The sequence below is a fragment of the Pan paniscus genome, chromosome 15, assembly GCF_029289425.2.
Source record: "Pan paniscus chromosome 15, NHGRI_mPanPan1-v2.0_pri, whole genome shotgun sequence".
Classification (NCBI taxonomy): Eukaryota; Metazoa; Chordata; class Mammalia; order Primates; family Hominidae; genus Pan; species Pan paniscus.
In genome coordinates, this window is record NC_073264.2 from 78688758 (window position 1) to 78702863 (window position 14106).

Sequence of the window (14106 nt, forward strand, 5' to 3'; positions counted from 1 at the left end):
TACCATGCTCTGAATGTGTATGTCCAGAAGTGTCTCCTTTTTTCAGCAGGGAAATTCTGAAAAGTAGAAGTCCATAGTTTTTTTTGTAGGTAGCATAAATTCCTTAGTTTTTGTCAGTAAGTATCTCACGTGGAATGGAATGAAAAATGTTTCCAAAACTAGCTGTGAAACACATTTATATTTTGACATTACCATTTTCCTACTGAAAACCCCCAAAAGGAGATCTTCAAGCATATATGGAGTGGAACATTTCCATTTCAGTTCAGTGGCATCCTGTACACACTGGGCACTGATGTCTGCCCAGGAGTTATCACACTAACTGGCCACCCAAGCCTCCGCTGTAACACTTTTCCATCTCTAGATAACCATCGCGGTGTAAGAGATGCAAGAGCCTGAAGACTGGAGTACAAGTGCAGCTCTGCCACAAATTCTGCATCTTCATCTGAGCTCTCCTCCACTGCTGACATGTTCTGAGCCTGTAATACCATCCCCTCCACTCTGCCCCCACCACGTGCTCCAATCTGGTTTTGTGGTGCACACCACTGGAGAGGCAATCCGGTTTGTGTCAACTTCCCTTCTCTGGGAATACTCCCTGATACGCAGGGATGGGCCCCTGGTGGTCACGTGTATGCTTTGTGACCATATTTCCTGGACCATAACTGATTGATACAGCATAGACACCTCTGCCAAAAGAAATCCAACAACCCTCTTTTATGGGGATTTAAAATGTCAATGGGGAGAGAGTCTGAAGGGCAGTGGGTCTCCAATGTCCTGAAGAAAGGGTTCACAAACTCCTGCCACTGAGGTCCCAAGAGCTGTGCCAATTCTTGCCTTTCTGAGACTTATTCAATTTCATCCCCCATCCCATTTTTGTATACCTATCATCCTTCCAATAAATCACTCTTTGCTTAGTTTAACCAGACTCAGTTTCTGTTGCTCTCAACTAAAACAGTTAACAGATGATTCTATATTAAAATCTCTTAGAACTTCTTTTCTACATTTTTATTGGGTATTTATCATGTTAGCAGAGCCTGTAAACTTTAAGGGCTTCAAGAAATTTTTAGGGCCGGGCGCGGTGGCTCACGCCTGTAATCCCAGCACTTTGAGAGGCCGAGGCGGGCGGATCACGAGGTCAGGAGATCGAGACCATCCTGGCTAATACGGTGAAACCCCGTCTCTACTAAAAATACAAAAAATTAGCCGGGCGTGGTAGCGGGCGCCTGTAGTCCCAGCTACTCGGGAGGCTGAGGCAGGAGAATGGCGTGAACCCGGGAGGCGGAGCTTGCAGTGAGCCGAGATCGCGCCACTGCACTCCAGCCTGGGCGACAGAGCGAGACTCCGTCTCAAAAAAAAAAAAAAAAGAAATTTTTAAAAAATATTTCCCGGCCAGACGCGGTGGCTCACGCCTGTAATAATACTAGCACTTTGGGAGGCCAAGGTGGGCGGATCACCTGAGGTCGGGAGTTTGAGACCAGCCTGACCAACATGGAGAAACCCCATTTCTACTAAAAATACAAAATTAGCCGGGCGTGGTGGTGCATGCCTGTAATCCCAGCTACTCGGGAGGCTGAGACAGGAGAATTGCTTGAACCTGGGAGGCGGAGGTTGCGGTGAGTCAAGATCCTGTAACCACATTCCAGCCTGGGCAAAAAAGCAAGACTCTGTCTCAAAAAAAAAAAAAAAAAAAAAGGTAAAATGACAAAGTCATGCACACACATGCTAATCTGGAATGCCATAAATCAAATTGAAAACACTGGTTATCTTGTAGTGGAATGGCTGGCCACTTTGACTTTCTACTTTAAACATTTGGCCTATTTATTTATTTTAAAGAGACAGGGTCTCACTCTGTTGCTGCCCAAGCTGGAGTAGAGTGGCGTAACCATAGCTCACTGTAACCTCAAACTCCTGGGCTCATGTAATCCTCTCACTTCAGCCTCCAGAGCAGCTGAGACTATACAAGTGCCCGCCACCATACCTGGTTAATTTTTTTTTTTTTTAAGATGAGGTTTCCCTATGTTGCCTAGGCTGGTCTTGAACTCCTGGCCTCAAGGAATCCTCCCAGTTTGGCCTTCCAAAGTGCTGGAATTGCAGGCATAAGCCACCATGCCTGGCCCAGAACAAACTTATTCTTATGTCATGTTTGTGGCAACAAAAATTCAAAAAACAATGAGACTTCCAGGTTAGCTTTAATAGAGAGAGGCAAGCTAGCGCTTTCACAGTAACAACTAGATAAAACTATACAGATTATTCAAATAAATAAATGGCTTTAAAGATTGAAGAGCTGTCTTCTATGCATAGCAAAGAGGACTAGCAGAATTAAAATTCCAGAGGGAGAAGAGGCCTCTCTAGGTGAGCTGAAAGTGCCAGCCATTTCCTCTCTCCTTGTGGTACTTGTAGAGCTTTAGCGTGAGTGATGATAACTGGGGCTTGCCATAGGCAGAACTCCATCAAGAGAAAGAAAAACCAGCAGAACTTATGACAGCTATATGGGTTGGCATGACAGATTAAATTCCATAACAGCCCTAAATTTATGGCCAGTTTTCTACACAGGACATTCACCTCCAGGCTGGAGGCCTGAACTAGAAAGGCAAAGTGAAATTAAGCACAATCTCACAGTGCTTAGCAGATAAAGCTAGAGGGAGTGGCCTGTAACAAACATACAACGGATCCCACTCTTGGGATACTACACCGAACTGAAGGACTTAAATCTTCAGCCCAGTCCAACTCAGTTGTTTGGATAGAGGTGTTTTATACCTCATTGAATCTGCCTAAGACTGCAAAATGCAAACATTAACTTTAGACTCTAAAGGTCTTTACACACATTGTCTAGAAATCGTCAAAAACTTCTGCTGCCTGGCGCAGTGGCTCATGTCTGTAGTTCCAGCATTTTGGGAGGCCAAGGCAGGCTGATCATGAGGTCAGGAGTTCGAGACCAGCCTGACCCACATGGTGAAACCCTCTCTCTACTGAAAATACAAAAATTTGCCAGGCATGGTGGCGCACGCCCATAATCCCAGCTACTCGGGAGGCTGAGGCAGGAGAGCCGCTTGAACCCAGGAGGCAAAGGTTGCAGTGAGCCGAAACCGCGTGCCACTGCACTCCAGCCTGGGCAACAGAGTGAGACTCTGTCTCAAAAAACAACAACAACAACTTTTGCTTTCCCAGGAGGGAGGGGACTGTGTGTGTGTGTGTGTGTGTGTGTGTGTGTGTGTGTGTAGGTAGGTACAGAATACAGCAGTCTACATGTTCAACTTCTTGCATCAGCACTGCTGGCCTAGGGAATCTCTCACAACTTGATCATCCCTCCCTTTAATTTCACATGCCCAGAGAAGTGGAGATTTCTCATGTTCAATTTTTTAACATTTTCAAAACTACAAAAATAATTTTTCAACATTAAAGTCTCTTCTAGGAATCCAAAGCCCTATTCCACCGAGAAACTCAAAATCAACATAATCATTTCATTTTTTTCCCACTCATTCTACAAATACTTAATTTCTATCTATATGTCAAGAACTATACTCTAGGCTGGGCACAGGAGCTCACACCTGTAATCCCAACACTTTGGGAGGCCAAGGCGGGAGGATTGCTTGGGCCCAGGAGTTTAAAACCAGCCTGGACAACATAGTGAAACCCTATCTCTATACAACATTTTCAAAAGTTAGCCGGATGTGGTGGTGCATGAATGTAGTCCCAGCTACTGGGGAGGCTGAGATAGGAGGATCTCCTGAGCCCAGAAGGTTGAAGCTGCAGTGAGCCATGATGGCGCCACTGAGCCATGATGTCATCCAGCCTGGGTGACAGAACAAGACCCATCTCAAAAAAAAAAAAAAAAATTGTACTCTATATTTCATGAAACAAATAAGAGGTAAGAGGTAATCCTTGTCTTCAAGAATTGTGCAGTATTTTGTTTGTTTGTTTTTTTAAGAGAAAATGGATGTAAATATAAAAGGGAGTAAGGAAATCATTTTAAAGAATATCACCTAAAGGAATTTATATTTAATATGTAAGATGAAAAACACATACAAAGTAATAAGCATTTCTCTTACAAATGTTTCTCAAGCTGTCTCTTCCTCTTCATTTGACTGACAAAATCAAGGAAAGTAGATTAAGCAATTTGTCAACAGTCATGGGAAAGCTAAATATCAAAGTTGGAACTAGAGTCCAATTATTTATAGGTTGGTGCAAAAGTAATTGCCATTAAATGGTTTCCGCCATTAAAAGTAATGGCAAAAGTAATTACTTTGAATGTCAAAAACCGCAATTACTTTTCCACCAATCAATACATTTTCCATTTGCCATTCCTTAGTTTATATTGCCTGAGATTTTCTTTTTTTATTAATTCCATGGCTTTCCAATGAATTGAGATTTTCTAAGAATCAAATTTTCCTTTAATTATTTCAGAGGTACTACAACTTAATCCGATTGTTTTAAAATAATCAGTGGCTTAATATTAGAATTTTACTTCAAATTCATCTTCCATACTTATTTTTGCTATTTAAATAATTAGCTATTTTTGTTATTCATGTTATTAGCTACACTTAGATGGAGACAAATGGTTATATGGGTTTCCTCTACTAAGAAAATGTGTTTCTAGGAAATGAGGTTTCGCACCAACTAATTTAGTTGTCCTGGAAATAACCTGCTTGTCTATGTAAAAGTCAAGCTTATACAGGAGGCAATAAAGACACTACCCTTTAGCACAACCTGCAGAGCTCTCCAGCACATGGTGGACTGCAGTACAACCAGGATCACAAGCCCGGTTTCTCAGCCCAGCTTCTTGGCGTTTGAAATCAATGTGAGAAAAGAGCAGAGGAAAGAGCTGACATGTTTCCCCTTCCTTGTAGCACCAACCGGCATCTCACAGCTGAAGCCCTTGGTAAGACAATGGAGAGGGTGCTGCAAAAGGCACCACTGGCCCCACTGCCCTGTAGGGAGAGCTTAGGGAGAGGTGATGAAGCATATCAGAGTGTGCCAGACCCCAGGACCTTCTCTGGCCTCTTCCTACTTCTCACAAGCTCTCCCCTCACGCTAGTAAGAATATTCAGTAAACCGCTATTGTTTTAAACCACTTGCAAACCTGATACACTATAAATTAGGCTATGGGTTTCTTTAACAGCTTATGTGTCACCACAATCCATTTCTTACTTATGTCTGTAACATTATTTTAGGGAACTAGTTTTTGTCAACCAGCAGAGTATGTATGAAATATGACACAGTAATTATCATCAAAAAATAGAAATAAAACTGTATTCAACATCTAGCTTTCTCAAAACTTAAGATTTAGCTTATATGCTTTAGATCTTTTTTCCATTAAATAAAACATTAAAGTTATCATTCATTCAATACTTATTGAGTCCCTGCTATGAGCTAGGCATGATCCGAGCACTAGAAATACACTCCTGTGAGAGAGGCAGACAACAGATAAGCAAATAGATATACCGTATCAGATCACACTGCTACAATCAGAATAAAATCATGGAAAAAGAGCATTTTAAACAGGGTGGAGGTAAGGTGTAAGCAGATGGACTTGGAGTAGGGAAGAGAACTCTGTGAAAAAGCTTTCCAGGCTGAGGTAACTGTAAAGGCTAAAGCCCCAGGGACCCCAGGCGTGGTAGCTCACGCCTGCAATTCCAGCACTTTGGGAGGCTGAGACAGGAGAATCATTTGAACTTGGAGGCGGAGGTTGCAGTGAGCCGAGATCGCATCACTGCACTCCAGCCTGGGTGACAGATTGAGGCTCCATCTCAAAATAATAATAATAATAATAATAATAATAATAATAATAATAAGGCCCCAGGGAGGGGTGCTTGATGGCAATGTGTTTGGGGAACATCAGAAAGCCCAGATTGGCTAGAAAGCAGTGACCTGGCAGGATATGAAGTCAGAGAGGGATAGCAAAGTTCATGGTGGGCCTTGTAAACCCTATTTTGTATTTTGTTATCAGTGACAGGAGGCCATCAGGACAGTGTCAAGATCTGACATGTTTAAGTAGTTCTCCAATCCTTTAAAGAAGTTTGTCCTGGGGAAATGCTATATTTCCATTCCTCCTCAGAGGAATTGGGAATTTAGTGTTTATCATTCCCCTGTATTTTTAAATACTTTCACTATATAAACACATGGCCATAAACAATGTAGTATTCACCTGCATGTATTAGTACTGCATTCCTTCAGTAGTACTGCTGAATAATATCCTTTAATATGGATATACCATATTTTATCTACCCATCAGTTGATAGACATTTGGATTGTTTCTACTTTTTGGTTATTATAAAAACGCGGGGCTAGACACAGTGGTTCACGCCTATAATTCCAGCACTTTGGAAGGCCAAGTCAGTTGGATCACTTAGGTCAGGAGTCCAAGACCAGCCTGACCAACATGGTGAAACCCCATCTCTACTAAAAATATAAAAAATTAGCTGGGCGTGGTGGCACGTGCCTGTAGTCCCAGCTACTCGGAAGGCGGAGGCAGGAGAACTGCTTGAACCAGCCGGGTGGAGGTTGCAGTGAGCCACACTGTACCCCAGCCTGGGCGACAGAGGGAGACTCTGTCTCAAAAAAAAAAAAAAAAAAAAAATTTGCCACTCATGGTGGCATATGCCTGTAGTCCCAGATACTTGGGAGGCTGAGGTGGGAGGACTGATTGAGCCCAGGAGGTGGAGGCTGCAGTGAGCCATGTCCTGCCAGCCTGGGTAACAGTAACACCCTGAATCAATCAATCAATCAATCAATGCTGCTATTATAATTAATATACAAGTTTCTGCAGGAACATATGTTTCATTTTTCTTGGGAGGAGAATTACTGGGCTACATGCTAACTCTATGTTTAACTGTTTCCTAAAGTGGCTGCATCATTTTATAATCCTACCAGCAATGTATCAGGATTCTAATTTCTCTATATCCAAATGAACACTTAATACCTGGTTTATTATTTTAGCAATCCTAGTGGTGTGAAATGGTATCTAACTGAGGTTTTGTTTTGTTGAGACAGAGTCTCACTGTCGCCCAAGCTGGAGTGCAGTGGCACCATCTTGGCTCACTGCAACTTCCACCTCCTGGGTTCAAGCGATTCTACTACCTCAGACTCCCAGAGTAGCTGGGATTATAGGCGCACACCACCACACCCGGCTAATTTTTACATTTTTAGTAGAGACAGGGTTTCACCATGTTGGCCAGGCTGGTCTCAAACTCCTGACCTCAAGTGATCCGCCCATCTCAGCTTCCCAAAGTGCTGGGATTACAGGCGTGAGCCACGGTACCTGGTCATATACCTTATTATTTTTTAATTAAATAGAGATGGGGTCTCGCCACGTTGCCCAGGCTGATCTTGAACTCCTGGGCTCAAGCAATCCTTACACCTTGGCTTCCCTTAGTGCTGGTATTACAGGTATGAGCCACTGTGCCCGGCCCTTAATACGTATTTTTTGGAGTAAGACTGGATCACACCCATAGTCTCAGTACAACCGCATATTTCACTGTACTTAGAAATTATCACAAAATAGTCTGGTACAGTGGCTGTAATCCCAGCACTTTGGTAGGCTGAAGCAGGAGGATGCTTGTGGTCAGGAGTTTGAGACCAGCCTGGGTGGCTGGGTGCGGTGGCTCACACCTGTAATCCCAGCACTTCAGGAGGCCAAGGCGGGAGGATTGATTGTACCCAAGAGTTTGAGATCAGCCTGGGCAACATAGTGAGACTCTGTCTCCCTCTCTTTCTGTCTCCCTCTCTCTTTATATATATATATTTTTATTTATTTTTGTTTGTTTGTTTGTTTGTTTAAGTAAAAAAGAGACTAGCCTGGGGAACATATCAAGACCCATCTCTACAAAAAAAAAAAAAAAAAAGGCCAGGCATGGTGGCTCAAGCCTGTAATTCCAGCACTTTGGGAGACCGAGGCGGGTGGATTACAAGGTCAGGAGATCGAGACCATCCTGGCTAACATGGGGAAACCCTATCTCTACTAAAAATACAAAAAAAAAAAAAAAAAAAATTAGCCGGGTGTGTTGGCGAGCACCTGTAGTCCCAGCTACTCGGGAGGCTGAGGCAGGAGAATGGTGTGAACCTGGGAAGTAGAGCTTGCAGTGAGCCAAGATTGCGCCACTGCACTCCAGCCTGGGTGACAGAGCAAGACTCTGTCTCAAAAAAAAAAATTAGCCCACTCTAGTGGTGCACACCTGTGGACCCAGCTACTTGGGAGGCTGAGTTGGGAGGATCGCTTGAGCCCGAGAAGTTGAGGCCGCAGTAAGCTATGACTGTGCTACTGCAGGCCAGGCTGGAGCGAGACCCTATCTTGCCAAAAAAAAAAAAGAAAGAAAAGAAATTAACGGAAAGTAGCAGATGGATTTACAATAGACCACATTAAAAAACAAACCTCCGGCTAGGCGTGGTGGCTCATGCCTGTAATCCCAGCACTTTGGGAGGCCGAGGCAGGTGGATCACCTGAGGTCAGGAGTTCGAGACCAGCCTGGCCAACACTGTGAAACCTTGTCTCTACTACAAATGCAAAAATCAGCCAGGTGTGGTGGCGCATGCCTGTAATCCCAGCTACTTGGGAGGCTGAGGCTGGAGAATCACTTGAACCCGGGAGGCGGAGGCTGCAGTGAACTGAGATGGCGCCACTGCACTCCAGCCTGGGCGACAGAGTGAGACTCCATCTCAAAAAAAAAAAAAAAAAAAACCTAACGCAGAGATTATCCCAATGCTTTATGATCCCACATTAAACATGTATTATTTCTATAATGAGAAGTAAAAATTATTTTTTTAAAAAAGGAAGAATAGCTGCCTCAAGCTTTGCAATAAAAAGTAGTCTTAAAGACAAACAAGATAAATTTTCTAACAGTAAATGGGTCAAGAGCAAAGGACTTACTTTTTTATCGGTCACAAATTGTGAATTATATTACAGAAGCTTCTCAGAAACTACCCAGAAGGGAACTGACTTTGAGTCCACAAACCATTTATTTAATCAAGTATGGCACACCCACTCAGAATGCAAACAGTGCCTCTACCCATCCCTCTGAATTGCCTATTCTACCAATAAACACTGCTTCTTTCTTCCAAAAACTGAATCTAATTAAATCAACCAATTAACTGTCTTGCTCAAAGCAGTGCAAATTTCTATGGCACATGGGCAAACCCTAAAAAGTGGGCAAGTCTGACTTTTCTGAACATCCTAGTTCTAAAATACTATCTTAAGAACATAGCTGCTTACACATTTTCCAAGAATTCCTGTTAAAGAAAATTCCTGAGTACCTCAAACAACTCTGGAATTCTTCAGATGCAGCTATGTAAGAATCAAGATAGGCTTCCCCTTAGAGTGAAAACTGAAACGAAAATCTTGTCCTCCAAGTTGTAAATTACATTATTTCTGAAAAGCCTTCAGGTATCTGAGGTATCTTATCAGGACCTGCTAAATCTAAATAGATATATGACTATTCTAACTATTTCTACAGTTCTAGCCTCATAACTATCGTCTCCTTTTCCTTAACTAACACATATAAACCCCCAGTTACTGTTTCTCCCTCAGTGGAAACAAAAGCTAGTAGCTATTTAGTAAACCAGCTTCATTAGTTATTTATTTGCCTCCTCCTAAGAAGCAAGACTAACACTTTGTTCTTTCTACTTTGCTTGTCTTATTAATTAACATAAGAACACAACTTTTGCCCCAATTCCTCGAGATAGAATTTTTTATTCTGTAAGCCAGAGAGCTCTCATCCTTCTAATATCTCATTAAAACTACACCCAAAGGGAAAAAAGTTAGGGTCAAAACTGTCTCAAAGGTAGATAACTTTTTTTCTTTCACACTTATTAACTAATTGAGGAAAGTAAAAGGAAAACCTAAATCTCAAAACTTCTATAAAGAAATGGAAGCTCTTTTAAAAAGAGCTGTTAACGTGGAGTTTTAAAAACAAACACACAAACAAACTACTATATTTCAGTGCAACCAAAACATGGCATTTATTTCATCAAATGTTAAATCCACAGGAAGAAATTTGGTAATTAAGATCATGGAATAATAATCCAATTTGCTATAGAGAAAAACTTGCTGCAAATCCCCTGGAGATCTTTAAAAACAGTATAGAATTTTCTACCAAGACTGATTTTAATAAACTCCTACAAAGAGATAAAGGACTGAATTAAATAAACTCCCAAAGGTTCTTTCCAATGCTAATGTAAAAGTTTCCCTTGGGCAAATTGCCACACCTTACCTCAAATAAAGGCTTGTGCTCCTCCCACTCATCTGAATAGCAGAGAGGAAAAATTACTGCTCTATTGTTCAACTGTTACTATTGTGAAAACTGTGTGTCTACTGTCATCACTAAACAGCAATGTGTGATTGTTTCATAACTCCTTAACACAGCATCTAGCTCATCAAATTCTAAACCCAAATCCAAGAGCTGTTCTTTTACTATATACATTCATTCATCCCTTCAAGCACAGAAACATACTCTTGAGAGTGTAAAGTGATCCTAGATGTTTCTGACTTCTCTCCTGTTCATTAAAAGACATGGTGGGAGATGTGAGGAAAAGAATTTACATCTCAACCATGTTATACTCTAAATTCATATTTTAGTAAAAGCATGACACACAGCTGTATGCGTATTTTTGATGGCACAGTTGGCAACATTTCCCCCCCAGAAAGAGGGGAAAGAAAGGTAGAGGTTGGAGCACAAGCACATCGCTTTAATTAAAAATGAAAACAACTTTTAAAAAATGTTAAGATATTGTATTGCTCTCATGTAGTTACCAAGATCTCTCTTTTGTATAAGAAAGAAAAATACTCACAGACAATATTCCTCCATCTGAGAGTGTAGAAAGCTCCAGATCTGAAGTCTGTATTAAAAATACTGGTGAGAAGTAGTTTTCTAGAAGGGATACTGCAGCCCTCACAGCATTCCAACAGACCATTCTTCCAAATGCCACCAATGTGCCTTGAGTGAAACTTTTACAAAACATGTCCCCAAAAGTCAACCAAATGTTATTCATACAGATTTTAAAATGTCATGTTAGTACCTTGATATTTCTTCACCTTATTAGTTGGCAAGCTCCGAAGAAATATCATTCTATAAATGCTAAATTGTTAGAGATTATGGGAGAAAGGTCCTTGATTTCCTATTAAATCTGAACATAACTCATAGGGACTGAAAGAAGCATTTGAACACAAAGCACCGCTGAAGTGTGAACACCTTTCTCTTGACTTCCTTTTTCATTTTAAAACATTATACCGGGCAGGCACGGTGGCTCACGCCTATAATCCCAGCACTCTGGGAGGCCAAGGCAGGCGGATCACGAGGTCAGGAAATCGAGACCATCCTGGCTAACACGGTGAAACCCCGTCTCTACTAAAAATACAAAAAATTAGCCGGGCGTGGTGGCGAGTGCCTGTAGGCCCAGCTACTTGGGAGGCTGAGGCAGGAGAATGGCGTGAACCTGGGAGGTAGAGCTTGCAGTGAGCCGAGATCGCGCCACTGCACTCCAGCCTGGGTGACAGAGCGAGACTCCGTCTCAAAAAAACCAAAAAAACAAAAAAAATCATACCTCGGCCTGGTGCGCCTGTAATCCCAGCACTTTTGGAGGTCAAGGCCGGCCGATCACCTGAGGTCAGGAGTTCGAGACCAACCTGGCCAACATGGTGAAACCCCATTCTAATAAAAATACAAAATTTAGCCGGGCGTGGTGACGGGCACCTGTAATCTCAGCTACTCGGGAGGCTGGGGCAGGAGAATCGCTTGAACCCAGGGGGTGGAGGCTGCAGTGAGCCGAGATCGCGCCATTGCACTCCAGCCTGGGTGACAAGAGCGAAACTGTCTGAAAAAAAAAAACAAAAAAAAAATCATACCTCAATGAAATTCACCTGCAAATGTATTTTCTAACTCCTACCCGTTAAATTTCCCTATTACATTCTATACCACAACAATTTTGTCTTATAAGTCGTTTACATTGCTAGGAAAACGACAAACTATTCCACTGCTTATAATGAGCTGACTGTTATCACTTCCTCCCTCACACAATTATTTCTTTAAAAGTGAAAACAAATCTTTTGATCTGTGTATTACTTCGCTTTGACACCTTACAACTTCAGGGGAGGTCAAGTCTGCTTTACTTATTTTTCCCCTCAACTCAGTCTCAATATCTCAACATGACCTGGAAAAATGCTTTATTTTCTGCTTCGCAGCAAACAGTAACAGACCTATCCATCATAACTACTCATCTGGGGAGGAGCCTGCCAGATATTTATGTTAAAGCCAAATTAAGATCACCATCCTATCAAACTGCAACAGTCACACTCCCGCTAAAGGGAAACAGAGTACTTTCTAAGCGTTCCTTAATATCTGTACAAGACTTAAACGTATTAAAGTCAACTGCAAAATTATCGCAACACTCTCTTCCAGGAACACCGATCTTGCATCTTTTTAACCAGCTCATCTTTAAAAACACATTTCAACAGAATATCTGTCAGTCCAGACCACTGTAAGGTTGATAATAAGCATTGTCTTGAATTTAGAACTTTTCAAAATATTTTAGAACTGCCTGAACTTGGTTGATGATTCAGCATGGTTAATTAGTATAGAGTCATCGCAAGTCACCACCAGGCTAAACAATCCCCTTGTGTGATAGCACTCGTGTTCAGGAAAGGGTCGAAGGGGCCACCTAATCCAACCTGGAGCCTGGGGTAGAGTCTCACCACCGGCAGAGTTAAGAGAATGATGCTTTCGAGGGACCAGCTTGGATTCCCTGCCAGATCTACGGACCAATGTCCTGGTTGGGGACTGAACGTGGTAGTCCAGAATGTGGTTGGGAGAGGCTGGGTGTGTTTCCATCTGACACCACCGCCTAACTTGCTTTGCTTCTTAAGGACCCCATGGGTGGTTTTCTTTGGACGACTGCAGGACTTTAAAAGGAAGCAACAACCTCAGAGGTTTGAGAAGGGACCCTCGGGAGCCCTTGGGCGGCTCCCACTGGGGTCCGAGGGGCCCCTCATCGCTTCCCCTGGGGACAGCACACACTTCTGGCAGAATGGGGCGGAGAAAAGTACCCGGAGCTCTGAGCAGAACCCAGAGCTCCGGGAGTAAGGGAGGAAGACCTCCAGGCGCGGAGAGGTGGGGAGCCCCCGAGCCGTCCTTGAGCCTCCAGGCTCGTGGAGGTCGGGCCAGCAGCCGGACACTGCCGCCCACACCTGCGAGCGGCGCCCGCCCCGCGGATTGCCCCGCGGATTGCCCAGCGGATGGCCCGGAGACCTCGCCCCGCCCGGCCGCCCCTCCGCCAGTTCACACCGCCACCCCGGCCCCGCCGCGCGGGCCCCTCGTACCTGGCCGGCGGCGGCTGCGGCTGCGGCTGCGGCTGCAGCGCTGCTCCTCACGTACCCGTTCCGTACTTCCCCGTTCGCCACGCAGCCATTCGCCCGCACCGTGCGGCGGCAGCAGCAGCCTCCGGGCTCCGGCCGCATCTTCCTGGCAGCAGCAGGCGCAAGGCAGGCTCTGTAGGCGGTGGCAGCGGCGGCGGCCGCTCCAAGTCCCGCTCCGCACCCCACCCACCTCCCCGAAACCGGAAATGGCTGCAGCGCCGCCGCCAATTCCCGGGCGGGCCTTCACAGAGGGCGGGGCCCTCTCCGCAGAGGACCGGGCTCGCCCAAGGCCACGCAGCGAAGGGAAAAAGCGGCGGGGACCTGCCGAGAGGGATGTGGTCCTGAGGGCCGCTGACCAATCTGGAAGAGAAGGAGGCGGACCCCATGCTGCTTCCTGGCCAATCACGGACGAGAGCAAAGCGCCTCGCCGGTGGAGAGGGGGCTTCTCTAGAGGGACTCCAGGGCCTGGCACCTGATTGGAGGCCGCATCCAGGTCCGGGGTAGGGCTTGCCTGATTAATGGTCCAGACCGAGGAGGAGGCGGAGCCCAGGGAAAAGTAGCCAATTAGAGTGTGAGGAAATAAAAGGGGCTGAGCCGAAGTCTCTAAAGCGGGTTCCCAGGTTCTCCAGGACAGGTGGCGTCCTCTCTGCCCTTGCCTCGTGGGAAGTTTTGGGGTTTATGTCCTAGCCCAAGACAGGCAGCTCGCTTATTTAATTAGCTGATTCCTCTGTGAGTGTTTATAGAATAGATTTTTTGACAATCTCTCATCA

General features: G+C 44.3%; 1 protein-coding gene across 1 annotated transcript in view; it reads right to left on the reverse strand.

The window, feature by feature from the left end:
- SPTLC2 (serine palmitoyltransferase long chain base subunit 2) overlaps positions 1 to 13832 on the reverse strand; it is a 111343-nt gene extending 97511 nt beyond the window's left edge. Inside the window, exon 1 of the mRNA XM_003808880.5 lies at positions 13301 to 13832. Within this exon, the coding sequence (XP_003808928.3) occupies positions 13301 to 13438 (138 nt within the window). The 5' untranslated portion in view covers positions 13439 to 13832. The remainder of the gene's footprint in view (positions 1 to 13300) is intronic.
- Positions 13833 to 14106: the final 274 nt, after the last annotated feature.